Below are 26,321 nucleotides of genomic sequence, written 5' to 3'. Positions count from 1 at the left end.
TTAGCTAATCACACTTCATTTCAAGTCACCGGAATTGTTATTAATGTTAAACAAATAAAACTTTAAAAGCACTTCACACTACTCACACTCTCTGCGTTGTCGTTCATATTCATGTCTCCTGCTCACTAGGTGGCGATGTTGCAAAACAACTAGGGTCCTGAGAGTGCATGCGGTCCTGAGAGTGCACCCTCCTCCGAGGCTGCAGCTTCATACTACTCCTTTTTCCTATATACACACACTTTAAATATTAGGTTTTTAACACATTTGTAATGGAGATATTTTTAAGTTAATATTGTTTGTGTTCTTACACTTCTATCTTGCAGCAACTATTTCCTGAGTTTCCAAATGTTTTGATTGCATTTTAATAAAAACATGTTTTGAATTGCGTCTCTGTCTCTCAGTTAGCAAACCTGTTGCCGGTCCTTTGTCTCCTTTATAACATCGCATTGAGTGTAAATAATTGTACACCACATAACATAGTTCTAATAAAGTAGTTTGAGTCCCTTAAACTTCGTTTACTTTTCTCTTGTCTTTTGAAAGGATAATTGGATGTTTTGCAGTCTCTCTTACACTCCCCCTTCTCCTAACGGTTAGGAGAAGGGGGAGTGCAAAACGCAGGTTAGGTTAGGACCTAACCCCTCCCCTGAACCTCCATCAACCAAAGGCCCATTGTTAGTGCTGCAAACGGCAAAGCATGTGCTCTGAAACTAACAACTAATGACCAAACCAAATGTTGTGCACTGTTTATAGATTAATTCACAGCTATCGAACGGGCTATATAATGTATCAGAATCTCAGTCTCTTCATGAAAAATGGTCAATGAGCTTTCGGTTTTGGGGTTTTTAAAAACTGCTGGGCTTTTTTTCTTTTGGCAATGAGACTGTAAAACACATTTCACGATTTATTTAATTTAGACACAGGTGCTCACTTGACCTTATGCAGGATCCGGGAAGATGTGGCGTCATTGGAAGTAGTTTCGCGTCTAGTAGACTGTAATCAAGTTAGGATCATCGACAACAAATCTGCTAATACATTCACCGGGTTGTAACCTTTATAAAGACATGTCTGAAACTCTTAGCTGCCATGCACGTACGTAGGTACATGTCCTCTACTGAGAATGAAAGTGAAAGCAACAAACACTCATCTCGCTGTTTGTGTCGTCACTTCGCTCCAGTTTTACGAGGAGATAGGGGAGTGTTGTTTTGCGCACAATGCGAATTTGGGATTGAAAAACCAGCAGAGCACAAGCCAGACTTTGCCTCGCTGAATGATGTGATGTGCACCTGAAACCATGACGGACAGATCACAGGTCGGTACTGAAAGGACTCGAGAGGTTTTTTTCACCCTCGTCTTGTTTTCAGCACTTTAATTCGACTCAACTGTAAACAAAACAAGACTGCATGGAGACAACTTTACGCGCGGATACCTGCCCTGACTGTTTTTAGGACTGAATGCAGCTTTAATGTGAGAATCTTCAATCGTACAGCTACTACTCTATTCTTTGTACAAGGTAAGTGACAAACAATGTGTTTACCAATTCTGCACTTCTTGCAGTCCAGTTATTGCATATTGTGCTGTTTTTATGACCTGGGCTGGTCAATTAAAACAAATTGATTCTATAAACAAATATGAAATTCAAACGCAACATTAAATGCAATATAAATAACCAGCTATTCTGATGCTGTAAAAAGTGTTTTTCTTTAACAAATATGGGAAATGGGAATTTACGTTTTGTTTTCTGAATTGTTTTGAAAAAGTGTTTTAAATTATCCTAAATCAACTAATCTGCATTTGTTTTATTGTCTTGATTTTGTTTCAGCACCTCGGACAGCGTAGTTCTTTGCGAAATTAAAATGTGTAGATCATCCACTGGGTGGCAGCATCAGTCCCTTTTATTTTAGGGTCCTTTGTTTCACAAATGTACTGACCAAATGTAATACATCTGACTATTCAGAGCAGCAACCAAAGATGCAATTAACACAACCAGACAGTTATCATAATGGCATACAACAACTCAGTGTTAAACAGGTAGAGCATGTTTTATACGATTTGCTTCTAATTTATTTTAAGTACTGCATTTTTAGAATGTTTAAGCTGTTTGAACCGTGAGATATTCTATGTAATAAGATGCATTTTGGTGGAGAAAGAAGTACTCGCAACTTGTACTTTAGTACAAAAGTATCACCTATAATAGGCTAATGTATTACCCAAAGTAAAGGTACTAATTTTGCAAAATGGCCCATTTCAGAACAGTATAATCATTATTAAATCATTCTTATATTCAATTAAATAAATTACTCTAATATCGAAGCTAGTAAATGTTGGGGTAACTTGTACTGACATCTGTTTTCTTCAAGATCTTGGGGTCAGAACCATGATGCTCTGTCCGGATCGGCCTGAGTCCGACCTGCCTTGGGGAGAATCGGACACGGAGACCCTTCTGGACACTTTCAATGTGCAGTGTGGGTCCATGCCAGCTGAACCTAAGGAGGGAGATGGCAAGGCGCACTCAGTTCATTTGCCCACTCTCAGCAGGGAGGAGAAGAGGCGGAGGAGGCGTGCCACAGCCAAATATCGATGTGCGCACGCCACCAGGGAGAGGGTCCGCGTGGTGTCCTTCAACAGGGCCTTCTCAGAGCTGAGAAAACTGCTCCCAACTCTCCCACCAGACAAGAAGTTGTCCAAAATTGAGATCCTGAGACTTGCAATGTGTTACATCTCCTACCTCAACCATGTACTGGATGTTTAGACTTTTAGGAACCAATAGGAGGATGGTGACTGAGGCAGGATGATTGTTTGTATTCTTGACAGCTGAATGATTTCTCAATGAAACACTCAAACTCACTCACAAAAGATTTTGTAGCAAAATATTTGAAGAATGCCATTTCATATCTGGGGTTTATTTTGTACATATCAGTATTTATGTTAAACAGTTGAAGGACTACATTAATACTGTTATAAGAATGTAAAGAATGAAAACAGATGTTTAATATAATATTTGTGTAGAGAATATACTAAAATATTGATATGCTTGACGTTAAATTTGCTGCCTTGTCTTTAAATGGGACAAACTTTGTTTCCTGTTTGCACACATTTGTAAATATATTTGTTTAAATTACTCAAAAATGTTCCATTAACTGTTGTGATAGTTTCAGTTGCAACTAAACCCATATGTTGAAAATAAAATGTGGAAAACATTTTTCTTTTTTTTATCCTATTTTAGCAATAATGGCAACATCTGATCCGTCTGCCTTATTATATATCATTTAAACATACGTCTTCTGCAAGCATTTGATATTCCTTGTTTTAATTTAAGTAAAGCCTTAATGGAAGCTACTACATAAGCTGTTCTTCTGCCACATGGGTGAGGTATTGGGGTTTCTCTCCCTCTGGATGGGGCAGGTGTTTCTCCAGATGAACCAAAGCAACCATGTTAGAGCCACCCGTCTGCTGCCTCTCTGGGGACACACACAAATGTATATACACACAAATGAGACAGTAATATCAACCTATACAAAAACAGTCAGTTGCATCTTTTTCATAACAATACATGGGATTTCTATTTAAAAAGCTAGAAAAAAATAGTGCATTTGGCTCAGTGTTTGAGTAAATACCAACATGATTTGAATACAATTGTGATAATGTTAAATGTCATTTATAAGCAAAACAGTCCCAGGACTATATTTTCAAATGGAATTTGCTGCGACATTTTCCTGGGTGGATAAATGTTTGCTAACATCAGTAGAGTCTGTAAAGCTGCACATGGTCTTTTTTGTGATTTTAGTCAAATGGGTATATAAATAATTTATGTTCACATTGAACCATTAAGTTGTTTTTCAGTGTTTTGACATACTACCCAGGCTTTGGCCATTACCAAGAGAGATGGCTTTTATATTTTGGTCTGAGAACAGGCAGAGGATACAAACTCCTGCGTGTCCCTTTGATTTCTCTCTCCATTAGTCAGAGCTGTCTGTGCTCCCTCGCTCGTCCCTTTATGCAAGTCTCTGCGGTGTAATGTGGCCCAAGGGTCTCGTCGTATTGTTCATGTCCACTCCAGCAGCAAGAGTGACAGCCTTTTGTCTACACATCACACACACTACACACTCAGTCTACACACTGGATACAATAGGTATGTTGGGGAGTTGAGGGAGAGAGGCCAGCCTTACCATCAGATTTTAAGATTAATGGGGCAGGGAATGCTGTAGAGGCAATACGTTGAGGATTATTAATATCCTGTATAGTTTCAGCCAATGTGGGTCAAATACTAAAACTAGGTAAGATCTGAAGGCTATTTAAGTCTGAATACAACTCTGTCACACACCGCGGTGAAAGGAGCAACACTGCCCTCTGATGGAGCCTCATATAGGGAGATGAAACTGTAAAAAATCCACATTCACTTTTTTATTTATGTGAATAGATATTTTAAATAGAATTCTGCATCTTTTTGTTTTAAAAATAACTTTCCTAAAATGTAGTTGAGACAATTGTATGGACGCGTGTTTCTGTACCATTGATGCCTGCATGCATGCATTATTGCGCCTGATCTTTACTTGAGTTCACGTGGTGTTTCAAGTGTAAGATCACTAAGGAATAAATTGAAGTGGGTTACGTTTTTTTTAATCACCTCCGCATCCTGAGTTATAGGTCGAGAGGTTGTTGCTGTTCAGAAGATATTCAAGGTAATGGCTACATGTTCTGTATGTTTCTTGGACCACTGAAAATTGATTTATTTGCCTTATTGGCTGTCAGCAGCGTGTATTTGGTCAAAACAGGAAATATGTGTTTTTCCACAAAAACACCCCCAGCATGGCACCAATTCGCCCGACTCTGCCTTCTTTCCTCAGTGCAAAAAGGACAATTTTCATTAGTTAGGCCCTTTTCCCCTATAATTTCTCTTTGTCTTTTGGCAAGAGATGGACTGCCTCAAATTAGCGAGTGTAAATCAGGATTTTGTGGCAGATTTATGCCTCCAAAAGTCCAGAGGTGACATGTCTTGACCCTAAAAATGTCTCAAATGCACTGCTGCTGCTACTGTAAATCCTGAGGCCCTGTCAAGACAAGATTCACCTCAACGCCGTTTTTACGTTTCTCTTCTGAAAAATGTATGGAAACCTAGAGAATACACCTTTCAGAAGGCTTCCATATCACAGTAGTTTGAATTTGATGATAGACTGTGTACAACCTAGTGTCACTTAGTGTCTCTGCACATACACCAGTCTATACAATGACTGTCAACATCAAAGTGAAAAATAATAACCAAACACATTTTTGAATGGAGGGGGGTTTCACACACTGATTCACAGAGAAAATAGAAGACCTTCCTGCCTATAGCAAGTCTATATCTGACGTAAAGAACGCCCTCTTGTGGGCAACAGCTGAAACACTAGTTTTAGTGCACTTGAAGTGTATTGTACCTCCATGCTGCCTCTCTCTCTGGTACCGCTAACCACAATGGCCAGGCTCTTGTGAGGGAGCTGCCCGTGTCAGTGCAGAACGGCGCGCCTCAGCAGCAGATCCAACCAAACACTGACACCCAGACGCAAGTGGAGGAATATGACACACTTCTGAGAAAAGAAAGGTAGATAAATTAATTGATTGTCGCGATGCTGCGTTCATTACACCGGGTTTATGCTTCCAAACGCCTGAGACTCAACCTCTCGCAGGAATTACTGATGAAGTTCAATGCTGCCGTCGTGGAAAATGGTTTCCTTCTCTTCAGACAGATGTAGCATTTAGTGCTCCTATCCGATATTTATAAGCAGGTAACCTTGTCGATTTGTATTATTGCTATATGGGCAGTGTTCTTTTGTAACACTGCCCCTGTGCCTATTACTGTAGTAGTAGTAGTAGTAGTAGTGTGGATAAATAGATAGAACCAGAATATGCACGCATAATTTGAGGTGATAACCTGCTGTGGTTAATGGTGTTCAGGATGTGACTGAAACCAGATCTATTGTAACCGAAACTGCAGCTGAGTAACAGAGAAGTAACATCACATCCCTAGCTTTATCTCAGACCCTGGAGCGAGCCTCTGAAATAAAGGGCGTAATAGATGCAAACGGCTGCTGCAGGGTGATGGTGTGTGTCGCCATCATCAGCAGCTGTCTGGAGAGCACACCACTGGGCACAGCTGGATGAGGTGTTACTATGACTGAAGCCTCTTCACGTGCCTCCTCTGGCCCTGTCTGTGCTGTATTCTTCATTATCTCAGAGTCCTTATGCTGCAGTGTAACTGTTCATCACCTACAGACATGTATTATTGATTAGTGCTGAAAGGTCCTGTGCACAGAGGTTTAGGGTATGGGACCCCCTTGGATAGATGAATCACCCCGTGGAATAATGGAGGCTATTTTCGCCATGAACGATCAAAAGAAAGTAGTGTCAGCGCTGCTTTTGTCTTTTTTTTCTTCTTTTAAACCGTGTTTTTTTCTGGCTGGCAGGGCAGAGTGCATCGAGTGTAATGAGAAGAGGATCTACCTTTCAGCTACCTTTAGGCTACTGAGGAGCATTAGGATCCTGCAAAGCTTGGATGCACACTGTAATGCGTGATGCATTTTAGAGTAGTGTACAGCACTGTATTTACAGGCATAAAAGCACTGCTCTTAAAGTAGGAATGTAGTGAGTTATCTCTCTCACCACTTCTCTCCCTCTACTGTACTTTTATTTAGTTCCACATGAGCGGATCAGGGAGGGAACAAGTTTGCATTCCAGAGAACTGTGTCAGGTCTTAACTTTCTCCTTTTACTCCGTGTGTGTGTGCGTGTGTGAAAAAGCATCAGGGTGGGAGTGGCTGAGACTCTCACAAGTCACTCAAAGGTCAAAGGTTTTCTCTCCACACATATCTGACAAATACCTTTGCACAAGGCATCAAATGTCACAGCAAACAATGAAAGAAAGCACACAGGAAAATGACATCATACTGTATACCCCGATGGCGAGGTCCAAGAAATAATTTCCATGGGTGTTACATGCCGCCATGTCTTAAGCTCCATTTGGTGATTTTTCGTCAGTTAACAGCGTTGTTATAATGCAGTTAGGCAGCAGCTGTTCCTCTGGGTTATCTGAAGTCCATGTAGGGATTGGACTTACACACTGGCGCACACTGTGTCAGCCATTGTTTGATTTGAAAGAGGTCCTACATAGCCTACTGACCCGTGTTACTTACGTGTCTGTTCATGTTTTATATGCCAGAACAGGTGTCATTACACTAAAAATAATATACAGATGAAACAATTTGTCGGTAATTATTATACAATTTGTGCATTGTCTTTGGAAGTTATTTATTAAAAAATAGCTACAATTTAGTGGTTCCAGGTCGTTCACTGAGACTATTTTCTTTCATAGTCTACTTTGATAGTATATCGACTACTGTTGGCATTTAAACTGTTGTTTAGTCTAAACTAGCAATTTGAGGATGACCCCTTGCGCTCAGGAAAGTTAACGGTTAATCAGTTAATAAAGAAAATTATGTAGAAGGGGCTTTGCAGATTGTAGATTGCTTTGACATTGTGAAAAACGATAGAGAAAATAAACTCACCCAGCAAACTGCCAGCTGCTGCATCTGGCAGATTATGGCATGATGCCACCAGGGCAGGGCGCACATGAAGGAAGCAAGGCACAAGGGCTAATGGGTGTGAGGGCGGGCACAGATGCCATGGTAACCAGGCCTCAGCATGTGCTCTGGATGAGCTACGAGGCTGATCTGTGCCATTTAGGGTGCCAACATTACATTGAGCACTTTATGGAATCTGAAATTCCACACCTCTCTTTCTCTGCCCGGATTGGAGGCCAAAATGTGAAGCCAAGGACATTTAACTAAAACCCAACATTCTTATGTGTTATTATTAATTCATGAGTTGAATCAGCGGCGAAAAATGCTGCAAATAGCCTAACCTATCAGATGTTAAAGATGATGAAACAATGAGTCCATCATAACGCATGTATGTATACCCCTGAGCCTTCCAGTAGCTCCCACAGTGCACTAAACAAACACACTAATGACTGTTTGTTTTACATTAGTGTCACTTTCTGCCCTCGTGCATCTCATGTCGGTGCAGCCAACCAGAACGGTCTGCAGCTACGTCTCACTAGAGAATCCCTTTTTCCTCCCAGGGTTCCTCACAGACGACTACTACATTTTTTGGATGGACGGACTCCGAATAAGCATGCAGCGGCTCGTCTCTGATGCACCTTGTTATGCTTTATTCATAGTTATCCGATGGTTTGTAACTGATAGTTTTCTTTACCCCCTGGCTGCGATTTTCCACATGGCCTGGTTCACTATGCCTCTTCATGCTCGTCTCGTGGATGAGTGGCTTCTCAGGGGAATCATCTTGGCCCACATACCACGGCCACGCGTTCAGAGATCAGCACTCAAGGGGTTAACAGCTTTCATTCAAATCATTGGCTCATTCATTTAACCATGCGGGCGATGGGTGTGATGAGAGACCATTGTTTGCTCTTTGTGCCCTCACAGTGTGCCACCCCCCACCTTTACTCTCACATACACACACACACACACACAGACACACACTCACACGTACACACACACCAACACACCCATTACACAAATTTACTCTCAGCAGGGGTGATTGATTATTGCTGCTAGATGGGGCCTCCTGTGTTGCCAAGGAAACAGTGGACGCTCCAGATGTGTGTTAGGGATGAGAGATGTGACCCTCCTCTGTCAAAACTCGGGATCATGTTTAAAAATTGATGCTGTGACACTAGCTTTGATGCTGTGAGTGGTATATTCAAGTACAATATTTATGGAAGTCCCAAACATATATGCAGCTCTGCCTTGTTCAGCATATGTTCCCCTGCTTTTAATAGCAAGAGTTGATTCTGACTTCTTATTCATGTTCGATCTACTGTGCATTTTGTCACAACACTGTCGTTTGCAAATTATTTTGTCTGACATCTGTCCTCCTGCCAGTGGTGACGTTTTTACATAATTTATATGCGTTGTATGACAATCCTAAATGGAAAAACTGTGGTTTCTTATTTGCACTGTCCACATTTCCCATGATGGGTAATGTAGAGAGAGAGAAACATTCAACCCCAACTGCATCATCTTTATGGAAATCACATACATTACAGTTTCTCCCTCTAACCATCATTCTCACAGCATGATCTCCAGGCAGCTGCGTGCATTCACATCCTAATATGCTGAATTGGCTGTTTTTCTGTTTATATGCATCATTGGCTACAGAGATAACATTATAGCCTGAAAATGACTGGAAGGAAAATAAACGGGTTAGTAAAATGAGACTGGGCTGGGGATGGTGATTGGCAGGTGGTTGTCAGGACAACAGCAGGGAGACAGACAGAGTGTAGATTGAGGTCTAAATGAATGGTCATGCATGGTGAAGCCTGGAGACGTCCTAATTCATCACACAGCAGACATTAGGGCCCAGGAAGTGAGTCTGTCAAACCGCATAATGAAAAGATAGAGAGGGTCTTAACATACAATGGGGGATTTCTTAAATTGTATTATTCAAATTGTGAATAGAGTGGCTATTTAATAAATAATTGGCAATATGGCCAACATCTTCCATCAGGTATACATCTTCCATCATATAGGTCATTTTATATATCAACATGTTATATAACACTATATGTAGCTATATATAGCCCCACAATACTTGGCAAAGCCTTTTTTGTATACTAGTGTGTGAAATAACCCTGCAATAAATAAAAAGTGCTGTATATATACTAATTTTAAGAACTTCAGTGCAAAATGAAAAAGAAATACATAGGCAAAGTCTATATTGTGATAGAAACAATAAAGAAAAATATATACTATAGACATTTGTATATTGTTTTGACAATAATTTCATATTGCCTGACCCTAGATTGCAGTATTTTTTATTTCGCTTGATTATTTGTCTTTCTGCTCTTATTATTATTGTTTCAAATATGACATTGAAACTCTTTTCTTACTATGTATATCCGTGGTGCTAGTAGAAACTGGTTAAACTGACCTCCATTTCCTTCCCTAAACCTCATGTCTCTAGGACTATGAAGTAATTCTTTATTTAAACTTCATTTAACCAGGAAGTCTCTTGAGACACATTACTTTTTTTACAAGAGAAACTGGGACAAAATGGGGGGAATTAGGAGACAGTTTGACTTTATTACAGCCTTCATGAAACATGCTATGAATGTGGGCCTAGTTTTAGGGTATTGTTTCCAAATAAAAGGTGTCTCTTGAATGTCATTCCAAGCCCAGTGTGCAGAGTATAGCAATGTGGCTTTGCAAATAGACTCTTAAGATTATCAATCCTTTATTTTATAGAGGTACAGCGGACAAAGCATGGTCCAAACGTTCATGAAAGACAATCTTATTAAGTACCTGCCCCTTCTGTCCCAAAGCACAGATAATGAAAATGGATGTTGTCTCTAATATTTTGATTATTAATCATGCTGTAATTAAAAACAATTATAAACAGCAAAATGTGCAGAAATATGTTGCATGACTAACATAAACAATACATCATGTGTTCTGAATTACAAACTGTTGACGCCTGATATTCTTCCTCTCCATCTCTCAGGTCAATGTGGACACTACAGCAGCTCTCTGGGGTAGTTGTCGGTCGTCGTGGATTCCTGAGGCCCGTCTCTATAGCAACCCATTCCTCCTCCTGAGTACTGCTGCCAACTTACCCTCTCCACCACACAACAAATCTCTCCTCATCCCCCTGGCCAATCGCCAGCCCTGCACATTGTTGAAATGGACACTGAGTCAACCCACTCGGGCTACTCCTATCACTCCAGCCGCTCGGGGAGATCAAACCGACATGGGTATGTTTCCTGTCTGCTCGCCTTCCCATCTGACTGTCTGCTCCTCCACTGTGTCTGTCTCTCCCCCCCCCCCCATGACAGGGCTTTCTGCTACATCCCTCGCAGCATCTTTTATATAGTATGTCATGAAATTACTGCGGTGCTCATTGTGTTTGTATTCAGTTTGTGCGGCTCACGTGTTGGTTGCATCTAAATAAATCAGCTGAGAGAGAGACAGTAGAGAGAACCAGCTAGAGATTGAGAGCAACAGAGCTTGTGGATTAGGGTCGTCACAGCTGAGTGACTCTAACCTATTTCAGTGATTCACTCGGCCTATCCGGCCAATGAGAGAATCGTTTTATTCCCATCCTATACATTCCTCGATATCCACCCCCATTTCCACCAGCTATTTACAAAATAGGGATGCAACGAGCAAATATTTTTCCACATTGAATCATCTGTTCTGTGTCAATTCATCAAGTGTCAGAATTATTATATATATATATATATATTTGGCAAAGAAAATGGCAATCACACATTCCCCAATGTCAATGGTCTTCAGAGGTTTTGATTTCTCAGACAAATGATCCAAAACCCAAAGATATTGTGCCCCCAGGTAACTCTAGTAGAGTTCTTACTGAAGTGACCTCGGTTTAAGTCCAACCCATGGCCCTTTGCTGTATGTCTTCTCCCTCTCTCCCTCTTTCCAGTCCAAATCTAAATAAACACAAAGATATTTGGTTTATTTATCATAAAAGGCAAAGAAAAGCAGCCAATGGTATGCACATTTTGAGAAGCTTGCACCATTTAAGTAATAACTGATTGTTAGGGTTTTGTCAATCAATCAAATCAAACAATTAGAATACATCAACATCAACAAGGCTGTCAAATTGTGAATTGCAATTTTAACTATTTTCCTCAAATGTTATAGACGAAACAATAAGGAAAACCCTCCAGATGAATCAGAAACAACTATGTAGGCACATGGTGTATATGCTTTTGATCTTATCTGATCTCTTCACTCCTCTTGTGACATTCCTAATCTTCATCGTGTGTTTCTCTAGCGATCGGAGCCGTGAGCGGCACAAGGCAAGCAGTAAAGACAGCGTTCGCTCGGAGAGGTCCGTCGTCATCAACCCCCCCGACACGCCCTCCCAGGAGTCCCCCGTTACCAATGGAGAGCCCCTGCCAGGAGAACCCACACCAGCAGAAGATCAGGGAGATGATGCCCAGGTATTTTCCATGAAAGTGTACAAAAAACTGTTAACCACACATACATTTGGAGTCAAAACTGTGAAGGAATGAAGGCTGTTTTTTAGAAAAGTCATTTATCCCTTCAGAATCTCAATCTGCAGTAATCCATCTACAGTATGAACTCTTCACCATGACCTTTTTTAAACCCGTCCTCTCGGCAGCTGGCTGCCCATTGCCACAGCGCCTGACACATAATAACAATAGTGACGAGGGATCAAATAGGTCAGAGGATTTGCGTCCCACTTCTAGGCCTGGACGGATTTGTACGGACAATGCTGTGGTACTGTGTGTGTGTGTGTGTGTGTGTGTGTGTGTGTGTGTGTGTGTGTGTGTGTGTGTGTGTGTGTGTGTGTGTGTGTGTGTGTGTGTGTGTGTGTGTGTGTACGACTCGGTATAACGGTCATACAGCCTGATCGCTTTGAAAGCACATTTGTACCAGTTATTCTATAGAGCTGATTTTTCTGAGCTCTGCAAGCAAGATAAGTAGAAACAGGGAAGTGCAATGCTGTGATAATGCAGCTCAAAGACAGAATGGGTATTTAGCTAGGTCAACGCAGCTGGGATTAAAGATGCTTTTATGCCGTGATCATTATTTAAAATGCTTTGACGAATAAACGTATTCGAGTAAAATGAGGAGATCAATCACAGTCATCGGTTTGTCAGCTGTAACCAGCAGTTGGTTAGCTTAGCTTGGTATAAAGACTGGAAACAGGGGGAATAATGGCTAGCCTCGCTCTGTTATAGCTCTGTTTTTGTATTCTACTTACCAGCAACCCTTACATTCTCTAATTGACAGGCCATATACCCTGGTAATCTGTCAAATAACTAAAGTGTAAAAACAGCCAGTTGAGGTTTTACATGTGCCAGACTATTTCTTTTGTCAAGAGCAGGACTTCCTGTAAACTATCATCATGATATTACCAGGCATAACCGCTCATAAAACAGCAAATTGTTGTCTTTATAGACATTTTTTTAAAGCTGTTTAACACACAAATGAATTTACATAGTTGATTAGTGAGCTTGAGAAGTGGTGGTATGCATTTTTGTGCAATATTTCCATAATTTATGCTGAGCTTAATACAGTAGCTTCGGCTTAATATTCAGCAGGCAGAGATTTATGTTCTCATCTAACTCTAAACAAGAAAGCAAATAAGCGTATTTTCCAAGATATCAGGCTATTCCTTTTATTGCAGAGCTTCAGGTAAATTCAAATGAAAGTTAAGAAAGCTGAGGTAGAAGCAGTAAGACAACCTAAGAAAGAGAAACAAGAGTCATATGTATGTCTCTTTAGACAAAACTCTGCCTAGGGCTGCATTCACAGGCTCTCTGACCTACTTGAAATCTATAATAAAAAAAGAAGGTTTTGTCATTTTGTATGTATTGTTGGTTTGAGAAAAAGGAGACAAGCTGTGTATGTACAGTGGCTGAGAACAATCTGCATTAAAAAAAATTACTCTAGAGTATAATTAGATAAAATAAGACTTTAAACATGTCTTCAGTCAGACTTAACGACTCAATTTTGTAGGTACGAACTATTTTGTAGTCTCCGCTCAGAATCCCCTTCTGGCTGGGCAGACACATTCCACAATGTCATGTGACTGTCAGCTCGTAGCATACGTCCGTCGTCCATTGTCCACAATGTAAGGTAATCTGCTATTGTATTGCATTAGCCCTCCAGATATATGTGTCCAAATGGCACAGCAGCAGCAGCACCATCATTACCACCACAGTCCACCCCCGACTGGGCTCTTCTGGACCTGAGCCGCTGTAACACTAACAGGCTCCGCTGCAAAGAGACATTCTCACAGGCTGAGATTAGCCTCAGTGTCCAGCCAAATGCCACTTTGAGAGAAAACTGATATGAATAATCCGCCATGTTTACACGCATGCCCATGACATAAGGATACAGTCTTGGTGGTGTGTGTGTGTGTGTGTGTGTGTGTGTGTGTGTGTGTGTGTGTGTGTGTGTGTGTGTGTGTGTGTGTGTGTGTGTGTGTGTGTGTGCGTGTGTGAGTCATACGGAGGGCGCCAAGTCTGTTACTGAGACTGTCCATGCTGCTTTGTGAGACTTGATGCTGTGACTTTGTGCCAGAAGGCAAAAGCTTCAATTCACAATGTTAGCTTTAGCAGCGCCAAAGCGTATGGGGGAAAAACACATTCTCCTGTTTTGGCACTTCACACATTGCTTTTGCACCTTTTTTAAAATGTAAATAGATGTTCCTACACACCTATTAATTGCTGTTACCCTCACATTTTGTATGTAATGTTAAATTAATCGCCACAATTAAAAGAATGAAGTTAATTATAGGAAATCTGCCAAGCATTTATGTTAATGTTATTGGTTTTTGCTCCAATGACTTATGCACAATGACACTACACGCTGCCAAACATACCAAAGTGTAAATGTCCTCCACCCAGGCCAGAGGGGCTTAGCTATTGTGTTTTGTAGCTGGCAGACTGTTGGGGTGTGTATGTGTGAGTCTGTGTGAACAGTGCTAATCAGTATGTTGTTGTGTTGTTGTGCTTTGTGAGGGTGGAACAGGCCTAACAATAATCCATGTTCACCCTTTGCCAGATGAAACGACTGCCAAGCAAGCAGCAGCACTCATGCTCCCCCCCCCCCCCCCCCCCCCCCCCCCCTTCTTTCCCGTAACCCTTCTCCGTTACATCCTCTCTCAGTGACTTCCTCTTCCTCCTCACTGTACTGTATGTAGAGATCAGGCCTGATTAGTGAGGCATTAATCTGTAAGGATTAATCCACTGAGGTTTAATGGCTGGTTTTATCAGTGTATTAGCTCAGTGAATGATACACTGTTTCTTTTGCTATAGACATTAGCATGAAAGCTTGTCTGCATAAAGGAAAAAGCTGATTTAGAAGATAAGGGTGCATCCTTTACCTGAGCTTACTGAAATGTCGGTTTTATTTGTCTTTTTCACAGCAGACATTTTTGATTTATCAGTAGGAAAAGCACAGTGGTTACTAACAACATTTACGGTGGATCAGTTGTATTAAATGTTTCAGTAAGCGGTGACAGTGAGGCAACACGCACAATACCAGGAAATTCATTTCATCATTGACACCTGTGCCTTTTCTTGAGTGACATGTCAAAATGTCTTCCTTGAAAAATACCCAAGACACCAAACCAGGTGCCAATCTTTTTCATGTTTGTAAAATACAGGGAAAACATTAAGCTATATTTACTCTTCTTCCTCCTCTTTCATCTGACAAAACAGTGCCTTAGAGCTCACATCTGGTGTGTCTCTGAGTGACACAAATAATCTCAGTTTCCCACACTACTACCTTTAGGTATAGCCAAACTGGAGATTTAGACATTCTCGTTTGCATATGTTTCTGCTTCTTTTGTCAGACATCTGAACAAGTATACAATACTGATCTGATATTGGCTGATACAATAAGCATACAGCATTTTAAGCACCAAGTAGAAAAAGTAAATTAAATATTTTATGATGGCGAAAATCTACATTGTCCACATTATTCCAAGCAGCAGGAGTTTTTAGACGTCTACTCTGAAGGACATTTATTGGGTGAGATAAACAGAAGCTTCATGTGAATAGAGGGACAAAATTGAGAGAAAAATAAACACTAGCCCACTATGACTTCACCTCCCGCTTGGATTATTGTAATGCACTATATATTGGGATAAGTGAGTCCTCCCTTGCTCGCCTGCAGATGGTGCAAAATGCAGCAGCACGGCTACTAACTGGCACACGCAAACACGAGCACATTTCCCCCATTTTATCTTCACTCCACTGGCTGCCCGTTCATTCGAGGACTCATTTAAAAACTATTTTATTTACTTTTAAAGCCCTCAATGGCCTGGCCCCGCCCTACCTCTCTGAGCTGTTACACAGCTACACGCCCACTCGCACTCTCAGGTCAGCTGATCAGTTGCTCCTGAGGGTGCCAAAAACTAAGTCTAAGCGCAGAGGGGACCGTGCTTTCTCTGCTGCCGCCCATAAACTGTGGAACGACCTGCCCTTGCTAATCAGCTACTCCCACACTGTCTGTTTTTAAATCCCGTCTTAAAACCCACCTTTTCTCCTTAGCATTCGTAAACAAGTAGATTGTTGCTTTTATTTGCTTTTAGTGGTCTATTGTTTTTATTATATGGCTGTTTTTATGTTTTTTATTTTGTAATTGTTACGTTTATTCTGGTTTGTTTTGTGTTTGTATCTTTTATTTTAAATTTATTTATTTATTTCATGTTTTGTGCGCTGAGCTGTGTGATTTTATATTTGATGTATCTCTCTGTACAGCACTTTGGTCTGGAGGTTTTAAAGTGCTATATAAATAAAGTTAGATTGGATTGGATTGGATTAAAGGCAGGATATATCCGCAAGTAACAACTGGGCAAACTTTATCTGCTGATGAAAACTGTGTAATGCTGTCAAACGCTTCAGAACAGGTAAATAAGTGGACCTTAATTGGATATATTGTTTAGTCAACTACAGTTAAGAACAAACTGTCAAGCTTAATAGGATATTGTTTTTGTATCCCCATTTGTTCTGCTCTTTCTCCAAAGTGTGGAATGACGTTGATTGTTCACAGAGCCTGTCTTAAGGTTGGTATCCTCTTAAAAGAGTGGGCTTGAGAAGAGGGAGACAAAGAGAGGAGAGATGTGAGAGGAATTGAAATGAGACACTAAATGGAGTAGACAATGCACTTACTGACCTCTGGCCTTACACATTACTCTGGAAGACAGATACCTTGAATTAAATGCTGATTCTGCATACCCTCATCTCCTTTCTTATATACCACACCTTAAACCACGTCTACCTTCCCTCTCTCACTTTCCCTCCCTCTCCTCTTCCATGCTCATTCATCTTCTGGCTCCTGTTGGCTTCCCCTCCTCCACCATGGCTGAGTTAATTAGCTGTGAACAGCAATGGAGGGCAGAATTCATATTTATGCACCGTATTCTTGAGGCATTTTCCTGATTGGAAATATGCAAAATGCAATGTCAATTTCACATTTCACATTCCACAAATAGCAGTAGGATTAATTTAACGAAATCTGCAAATGTTATATTAACTTCTTAATAGGCACAGTTTAGATACACACGCTCCAGACAGGTGAGAGTACATATGGCTGTCTTCTGTCTGTGTTACCCACAGCCTGTCTGGTTTCCCAGCAGCTCCATCAGGCCCGGGTGGTGCGAGTTTGGGGCTTTACTGGCTGTTTGATGTGCTTAGGTGTGTGTGTGTGCACATGTGTGTGAAGCCACGAAAGCTTATCTGCTCAGCTTGTCTCTTTATCTAGCCTCCATCCCTCTCTCTGCAGCTGCTCCTCCTGTGATTGGTTGAAGTCAGAGGAATACACAATGCAGTGACACTCTGGGGAACAATGAACGCCTAATTATCTGAATTCATGACAGGCACACAATAAAATAAATACTCCCTGTCTTTCTTTTTGGGAAAGATTTATGCTTAAAATGACCCTGCCCGGCTAGGAGAAAAAAACCTGGACTCTAACTTGCAATGACGGGCCTGGAAAGCTTTCTTTTTTGTTGTTGTGAATCACTGTGTGTGTGTGTGTGTGTGTGTGTGTGTGTGTGTGTGTGTGTGTGTGTGTGTGTGCGTGCGTGCGTGCGTGCGTGCGTGCGTGCGTGCGTGCGTGCGTGCGTGCGTGCGTGCGTGCGTGCGTGCGTGCGTGCGTGCGTGCGTGCGTGCGTGCGTGCGTGCGTGCGTGCGTGCGTGCGTGCGTGCGTGTGTGTGTGCGTGCACACTCCCCATCCTGTCATCTTATATTACTTCAATGGGACTTTGAAAGCCTGTCATAATGAGGCAAAACTCCAAGAAACCCAAACATCTCTTAACGACATGGAGGATCTGCTGTGTGCACGGGGCATAACATTGAGAAAATGGAGGCATTGTTCCCTCTCAGATTCAGGACTATATTTATGAGTTGATTTGTCAGTTTCTCATGAATTTTACTCTGATTTGCCAATTTAGTCAGCTATTTTATAATGACAAAGAAAGACATCTCTCTTACCGTTTGTGGTATTTAGGAATGTAGATAATGTTAGTTTTCTTGGCCCGGGTTTTAAGATATTTGTCAGTGAGATGTTCACCTCGACACCAAGACGATAGAGGTGAAGGAATTTATTTTCTGCTCACAGTGTTGAAAAATTACATTTGAAAGTGTGCTGGCCCATAATGGATCAAATATCTATGGATAGTATGAAAAAGGGCTCATTCATACATGCTTTTATTACTCACATCTGTACCACTTAACTCTAGGAAGACCTCCAGCTTGTTCTTTATTCCCAGAGCAATGAACTCATTCACTTGTAGCAGGCAGCAGTTTATATAAAAACAGTGGCACAGTTTTCAATCGTGTCGTATCATATTGTACCGTATCGCTTCGACCTGTTGGTGAACATAGTGTAACAATTATGATACTCACAAGACCAGAAGCTTCAATGGATGGAGAAACAGTATTTTGAGTAATGTGGGTGAATCAACATGGACACATAGACAATTAAACCAATGAATCCCTTGAAGTCTTGTAAGATACCTTTCCTTCACCTTTCTTTCTTTCTTTCCTCTCATAGGATGATAACTGGGGGGAGACCACCACCGCAGTGACAGGCACCTCAGAGCTGAGTATTTCCCAGGAGGAAGTGGTTGGACTGGGGAAGGGATTGCACGACCGGACTGAAGATTTCCGCCGTTATCTTCCCCTGGCTGTGGGCTCGTTGGTGGGGCTGCTGGTGCTGGCCACGCCCCTGGCCTTCCTGCTTCTTCCGGTTTTTATGTGGCCGGACAGGCTGCAGGCTTGTGGCACAGCCTGTGAGGGCCTCTTCCTCTCCCTCGCCTTCAAGCTCCTCATCCTCCTGATGGCCATGTGGGCCTTGTTTCTCAAGCCGGGCCGGGCAAGCCTGCCCCGAGTGTGTGTGTACCGTGCCTTCCTCACCACCCTCACACTCCTGCTCACCATGTCTTATTGGCTCTTCTTTGGGGTCCGGATCCTCGAAGCACAGGTGGGTTTGAGAGCGAGCCACTGCAATAACGTTTTTTTTATGGCTTTCAAGATAACACGTACTCTGATTTTTTACAAAGTTATTGATTTATATTGCTGTTATTTAAGCTTTTACATTATATATTTTTTTATTAAAGTAAACAATCAAGAGTTTAATGTTCTTATTTTCACAGAGTTTAGATTAATGCACGTTGTGTTGTTTGAAAATATTGAACAATTAAATATCATAAGCCATTCTCTATAGCAATTGTAAAGTGTGTTATTGCCACCTATGTTGGCCTAAGAAATTACTTAGTTGTCTTTTAACTTGGCTACCAATTCAAGAAAAAAAATGTCTTTCAATTGTTCAATTTAAAATAAGATAATCATTCTCAATGACACGTATCTAGTTAAGTATTTAAATGGGGGGAAAAAAAAGTTGTTCATCCAGCAGTGAGTGTTTTTAGAAAATAGGTACATACATTAACTACATAACAGTTGCGAAATCCGAAATGAAATAATACAGTAATAATAATAATACAAATACAAGAATGGATACAATATTAATACTCAGGTATACATTAATTGGTCACAACCATTTTTTTAATGGATTAATCTACAGATTATTTTAAAGTTGTTTGTTTTACCCTCGATTTACGAATCAAAGGAAAAGGCAAGAATAAACTTGAAATGAAAGCAACCCATGAGGTGTTCTATACTTTACCCATTTTTCCCATCTTTCCTCGAAGATATGCATTTGGTTTCTAATTATCATAGTTGTTTGATCCATTCCATACATTTCATTTACTAGGTTATTCCATTTACTCCAAGTTGTTATCTTTTAGCCAATTCCTTGTAATTTGTTTAATGAGCAGTGAGTGTTTTAATTAAACCTGTGATGTGTTCTGAGCAGGATGAGGACTACCATGGGATTGTCCAGTTTGCAGTGTCCCTGGTGGACTCCCAGCTGTTCGTCCACTACCTGGCGGTGGTGCTGCTGGAGCTCCGTCACCTCCAGCCCTGCTACAGCGTGTGTGTCATCCGCTCCACTGACGGAGAGACACGTCACTACAACATAGGACAGCTTAGGTACACAAACACTATTTTTACCCTCCAATGTGCTTTAAATAGTTTCTAATGAAAAAGGAAAGATAGAAGAACAACTCTAAATACGAGCATGTTCTAATTTACATGTGAGTGACCTTTCTGTACAGTACACACTGAGGCACACACACACTCACACTTGGTCACACTCATTATGCTGTTGAAGTATGCATGTAATTGGAGGCCAATGTCCACAGGGAGGACTGACTGGCATTGGTGGTAATTGAGTTACTCATCGGCCTCTTCGTCTAGTTTGCCCAAGGCGAGCTATTCTAGGAGTTTGGGGGGAGGGGTGACGAAGGGCCGGACACAGGCGCACGTCCTTTGGCTGTCTTACTCTGTTACTGCGCTGATTGAGTGTGTGAATACGACAGGACCAGGGGACAACTGTGGTAACTAGAAAATGTTTGTGTAATAAAAGAATAGTGTGTGAAATAAAAAAGACAATAGGCGCATTCACACCGCAGTACTTTTCCCACAAAGTTTCATGAGAACTTAGTTCATGAGAACTCTTTAGTTCTCATGAACTAAGTACAGATCGCGTTCACACCGGAATAAGTTCCTGAGGGAGGATTAGGCAAATGAAGCCACTGACGTCACTTCTTCTTCTTCTGCTTTGGGTTTACTGGCAGGCCGCAAACAACTTCACGGCGTATACTGCCACCCGAAGTCCCCGGCCGGAAGTCCCCGGAGTTGGGGACTGGCTTCAGTAGAAGCTGCTGGGACTCCCAGCAGCTTCTACTGACGCCTTCCGAGTAAATCGCCAGAACGCCGACACCTCCTCATCTCCACCGCTCCCATGTTTTCTTTTGTGTTGCCATAAGTTAGTCTCTCTGCGTTTGTGCGCTGGGCTAATGCTAATGCTAATAATGCTAATGCGAGGATAATAAAATGGCGGCTTCACAAAACCTTTTGGGAGTTTTACGGGGCGTGGTTTGCATTCCGCCCAGCCAATCAGACATAGGAACCTTTTTCTCCCACGAAAGTACCTGCTCTCTAGCAGGGACGGAAAAGGGAGTAAAAAAGGTTCTGATGAACTAATTTTTGTTTCGGCTCTTTTTGGTGTGAACGCGACATTTCGGAACTATATCGGAACTAAAGTGGGAAAAGTACTGCCGTGTGAACGTGGCTAATATGATTGGTTCTGCTGCCTTTCATTAGGACCTTTTTTAGTTGAGTTCCACAATATAATTAAGGTAAAATGCTAATTGGAGAGGTACACCTTATGTTGCTTTTGGTTATGTGCTCTAATTGAGCCAACATTTTAATTCAGTTTCTGTATGTTGTCTCTGTATTTACTCCCTACATTTCTTTCTTTTCTCACACAGCGTTCAAAAGGCCGCTCTAACCATTTTGGAGTACTACTACAGAGATTTCCCTCTCCATAACCCAGCCCTTCTCTCTGCCTCAAAGCATCGGGCTGCCAAACACCTGGCTGGGTTGAAGGTCTACAACGTGGATGGTTAGTCCCAATTATGACCTCCTATAATTAGCATTATTTCTGATGCTGTCCATCTCAGGGTTTCATTGGCTCCAGGGGCCAATTAACTCTATCCTAGAGAGTTTTAACATCTCACTTATTTCAAACATTAGCCACACCGCAAGGCTCAGTTTGAAATTAGATCCAAAATCTATGGCAACAATCAGTGACACATGCTGACCAGTTCCACTAAATGACAAGACAAGTGGTTTTGCTAACAATTCTATGGAATGATTAATGAGAAAAGGGAACATTTTAGAGACTTTAATATACAGCAGTGAACTAACTGAACAATATCTATATGTTCTTCAGTAAAAGGAGCTGAACAGTGTTATGTGGCTTCTCTACATTTCAAGTCATACTTAAAATAGACAGATTTGTGCAGAAATGAATCAACATCTATCTGAAGTCTGATTATTTGATGGAGCTGGTCTCTGTTATACTATGTCAAAAATAGTCAAATTCTATTTTTGACATAGTATATATTTGACAGAGACCTGTTTTTTTATTGTGACGCTCCTTCTAAATACTGGTTGTGATGTTTTCTATTTTCATCTCCATCTCCTCCTTGAGCAGCTTTTAAAAACAAACTGAGAACATACCTTTTGGACAGTAAGTACAGTTAAAAGTCCCCAAGATCACTCTACCCAGCACTTTATCACAGGAAGCCACTAATTTCACGGTTCAGTTCCCGGCATCTTTACTGCACCCTGAAGCTTTCGTCTTTGACACACACACTCAGACTCACACAAACCCAACTGTGGCGCTACAAAGCTCGTGATAGGTTCACTGTAACCACATACATCCTGCCTGTAATAACACTTATTGCACTACTCCTGCTGTTTAAAGGGACCTCCACTCACCACCAGTAAATGCCCCACCCGCTTCACAGCACAGTGCATTTGATGATGTATGGCAGAGAGGCAGTATGGGATATGGTGTCCTTATAGCACCTCCCACCCGCCCCACCCCCTTCCCTATCAAAGTGCAGCGGAGAGGCCTCCCGGGGGCCGTGGAATATCAAGCCTTAAATAATTCATCAGAGTAACTCTCATTCCTCACATTCTCCCACATCTCTCCTTCCTCCCGCTCGGCTCACTCTCGCTTCCCTTTTTTCTCCCTCATCTTTCTTTTCATTTTTCACTCACTTCCACCACCCCCCCCCCCCCCCTCGCTCTTCCTCATTCACCGTCATTCAAAGACGCTCCTCTTATAGCATGAATATGTAGGCCAGGAAGTCAAAGAGACCGGTGTTTACCCTTGTTTTCCGTAGAAAATATTTACAATGCTCCCTGTGTAAATGATCTTCTCTCTACAGTATTCACAAGGATGGTTTTTCATCCATGTTTTATTGCTACATTCGGATTCCCAACTTACCTGCTCACACACATAAATGCACATATGCAGATCAGATAATAAAGGATTTATATCCTTACCTGACCTGCAGCGTTTACTTTTTCTAAAACCTCCCCCAAACTGTACTGATCTTCATTAATATGGACCATGCGATACTCCCCCACAATAAAACCCCAGGAACTCTAATATACTGCCGTACAAGCTCCATTAGCTTTATGGGTTTGTCAGACTAACCAATAAATTCACAGATCAGACAGCAACCATGGCCTTTGAAGTGTAAAATTATGAATATTCAATTTACCCAGCAATATAAAGGTTTCTGTATCAGAGAAACATTGACGCTTCAAATGGAAATTGCCTCTTTGCTCATTGCTAAAATTAACATTCTCTGTGACTGAGACACATGATCTGGAAGGATGCCCCAGATAAGTAACATGGATTTACAAACTTCCGTCTCAAATCTTTCTAAAACCTAACACTGGAAATAATACTGTCGAAAGAGATTGATTCATAGCAGTTTTTCACCTCCAGTGATTTGTGCGGTCTGAGCTACCATCTGACCTTTCCTGTCCACGATTGAGTGCGAGATACAGTCCATTAATCAGAGTTAGACCCTGGTTGGGGCTCCTGCTCACAATGATATAAACAATGTGCTTCTGTCCTCTCCTTTTGGTGCAGCCCCGGGGAACACAGCAGGAGCGCAGCCTGGTAATGGGAATCAGTCCCGGGCCATGGTTACAGCTGCCGCCAAACGCAAAGACAGCGCCCACAATGAGCTGTACTATGAAGAGGCCGATTACGAGAGAAGAGTCCGTAAACGTAGAGCAAGGTGAGTCAAGGGAACAAAAAGTCACTATGTCTGAGGGCAACTAACTGATCTTTAGACTATTTCAGACATGCCCCTCTGCATGTAAATGCGATTGGAATTGTGCGTGTCCGTCTGAATCCACATCTTGTTCCTCTTCCTTATAGAATGGGTTCACACGTTTTTTTAATGTGTCTTAAAACAATAGTTAGGGAAAATCCATGAAACATTGTGAACTGTCAACCTTAGGATACTGTGGACATCCTTCCTCTGTTTGATTAATATACAAAAACGACCTCATCACCACACTGTATCCAGTCTTTTCTCATCATTCTTTGCTCATGCACAGTCTTTAGATTCACAATTTCATTAGACTAAGAGAGAGTCAAGGATTACTCTATAGTATTACTTACTGTATTAAACACCAGTGCCTAGAGAGCTGACTATAAGCCCCCTGTTAATGTATGTTTGTCCCCTCTCTGTCAGGCTGGTGGTGGCTGTGGAGGAGGCCTTCACACATATCCGGCGGATGAAGAAAGAGGATGAGCAGGCAACACCGTCTGACATCATGGATGTGCGTGAAGCAGCTTTGGCTATATTTCCCTCTATGGCCCGTGCCCTGCAAAAGTACCTCCGCACCACCAGGAGGCAGCACTGCCACAGCATGGAGAGCATCCAGAAGCACCTTGCTTTCTGTCTGGTCAACAACATGAGCCCAAAGGTGGGTTCTGCTTTTGAATTGTAAAGCACACGTTGGTTCTAACCTTTCTGAGGATTGTGCCAAGTGATTTTCTGGGTAAACATGTTGTGTAATTGTCTGTTTCTGTGTTTTCAGGCCTTTCTTGAGGGCTACCTGGCTCCTGGACCGACCCTGCAGTACGGGCCTGAGCGCTGGATGGCTGACCAGTGGACTTTGGTCAGCGAGGCTTCTGTCACCAGTGGTTTAAAGGAAGGCTCAGATTTCCTGCTGAGATGTCTTGACTTTAACTTAGCTGTGACTGTCAAGGGCATCCCTTACATCCGTCTGACTGAGGAGTTCATCGACCCCAAGTCTCACAAGTTTATACTTCTGCTCCAATCAGAAACCTCAGTTTAACACAGTGCTGGACTTACAGGACAATTTTTCCAAAAATAACTTTTTGTACTGTTTTTTTGTACTTTATGCTTGTGTAATTTTCCACATTGAGTAACTTTGTGTCCCTGTCTTTGTCCTGGTCGACATAAAAGACGATAAAGGAAAGGAGACGGTAGAGATGCTTGGATTTCTCTGTCCTGATAAGTCCAGAACACAGTCTGGTTTTCCTATATGCAGTACAGACGACCCTCACAAATGTACTTCTTCCTTTTACTTGCATGTGCCAGGGTGTGCCTGCGTGGGGGAGTTCATGATTTAGGCAGAGTGTCTGAGATTAGGGGTGAAAAAGCGTGTCTTGAGTGTAGTTAACACACCAAATCTGTCTTGACCTGTCTCTCCTTTCTCCTTACCATAGTGACCAGGATATTTGATAAAACCCAAACCCTTTTCACCAAAACTTCTCTTTTTCAGTCTAAGCCACGATTATTTAACTGTCCTGTATTACAGATGTATGTACAGTATTTATATGTGAATATTTGTTATCCCTCCAGACTTTTTATATCAAAATTGTGCATTGCTTGAATGATTTCTTTTTTTTTAACCTTGTCAAACATTTTATTTTATTTTGTATCTGAGCTGTATTTGTGAAGATAAACTGGACTGTGAACAGAAGATGAAGAAATGTTTGTAAATGTCAAAATCACTGGAATCTCCTGGACTGAATGCCAACCGAAGTACAGCTGAATATAGATGGTGTAGCCAATAGACACTTGCTATGTGTGGACAGTTAAGTGTGTGCAGTGTACACTGATCTTTTTGTGGACTATCAGAGAGACTACATTTTTGGACGACTAAATTCATGTTCATATCTTGTATTTAAACGTTACCATGTGCGCTGTTGAATTTCAGAACATATGCCCCTACATTTATATCTTAATTCACAGTAAGGAGGGTGTATATTATTTATCTGCATAATGCAAGTTCCTGGAGCATGAGATAATGTACAACTTAAAGGAATATTACTTCAGCAAATTAGAGGATTTGGAAACGTCTCACCAAAATATTTTGTCACTTATCTCATGCAGGAAAGTACTTAACCAAGTGTTGAAATTGAATAATTTAGTGTAAATTAGCTCGACCGACTTCTGCTTTCAGTATTTTGTCTCAGTGTCACACTACTGCCACCTTTCTACAGCTACTGGAACAGCAACACTGTCCTGAGCGTCAATCAAACTGTTAAGTTGTATCAATATATATCTGTATTCTGAAAACCCTTTGTATTTATGAGGCCTCTTATGTTGTAAATGTATATTTACACAAGTGTTTCTGTGGTCACTGGCGGTGTAGTTATGTTTAGGCTTTTGTGTGTTGATGGTTGTAAATAGCTGTAGACTACACATGTGCCTCAGTCATACATATTTAGGATGCATGTGCAGTTTTTCAAGTGTGTGTGTGTGAGAGAGAGAGAGAAAGAGAGAAAGAG

The 26,321-nt window shown here is 41.5% G+C and overlaps 2 protein-coding genes across 2 annotated transcripts; both read left to right on the top strand.

Moving 5' to 3' along the window:
• Positions 1 to 2,374: 2,374 nt before the first annotated feature.
• LOC117480966 (helix-loop-helix protein 2-like) lies at positions 2,375 to 2,831 on the top strand. The gene has a single exon (XM_034128383.1). The coding sequence runs from the start codon at positions 2,375 to 2,377 to the stop codon at positions 2,747 to 2,749; it is 375 nt and encodes a 124-aa protein (XP_033984274.1). The 3' UTR covers positions 2,750 to 2,831.
• A 2,595-nt stretch (positions 2,832 to 5,426) lies between these two features.
• LOC117480964 (vang-like protein 1) lies at positions 5,427 to 25,589 on the top strand. The gene is made up of 9 exons (XM_034128381.1): positions 5,427 to 5,578; positions 10,554 to 10,803; positions 11,847 to 12,015; positions 18,612 to 19,040; positions 19,932 to 20,107; positions 21,451 to 21,584; positions 23,637 to 23,787; positions 24,250 to 24,484; positions 24,599 to 25,589. Exons 2-9 carry the CDS (start codon positions 10,733 to 10,735, stop codon positions 24,857 to 24,859), a joined length of 1,626 nt encoding a protein of 541 aa, XP_033984272.1. The 5' UTR covers positions 5,427 to 5,578; positions 10,554 to 10,732; the 3' UTR covers positions 24,860 to 25,589.
• Positions 25,590 to 26,321: the final 732 nt, after the last annotated feature.

This window comes from Trematomus bernacchii, unplaced genomic scaffold, assembly GCF_902827165.1.
Source record: "Trematomus bernacchii unplaced genomic scaffold, fTreBer1.1, whole genome shotgun sequence".
NCBI classification, from domain to species: Eukaryota; Metazoa; Chordata; class Actinopteri; order Perciformes; family Nototheniidae; genus Trematomus; species Trematomus bernacchii.
The sequence above is the reverse complement of the archived record's forward strand: the minus strand, read 5'-3'. Positions and strand labels throughout refer to the sequence as shown.

Bases quoted from the DNA above. Each gene is read 5' to 3' on its own strand.
- LOC117480966 (XM_034128383.1), top strand. From the start codon at position 2,375: ATGATGCTCTGTCCGGATCGGCCTGAGTCCGACCTGCCTTGGGGAGAA.
- LOC117480964 (XM_034128381.1), top strand. From the start codon at position 10,733: ATGGACACTGAGTCAACCCACTCGGGCTACTCCTATCACTCCAGCCGC. The intron at 12,016-18,611 runs GTATTTTCCATG...TTCCTCTCATAG, and splicing joins ATCAGGGAGATGATGCCCAG to GATGATAACTGGGGGGAGAC. The intron at 20,108-21,450 runs GTACACAAACAC...TTTCTCACACAG, and splicing joins TACAACATAGGACAGCTTAG to CGTTCAAAAGGCCGCTCTAA.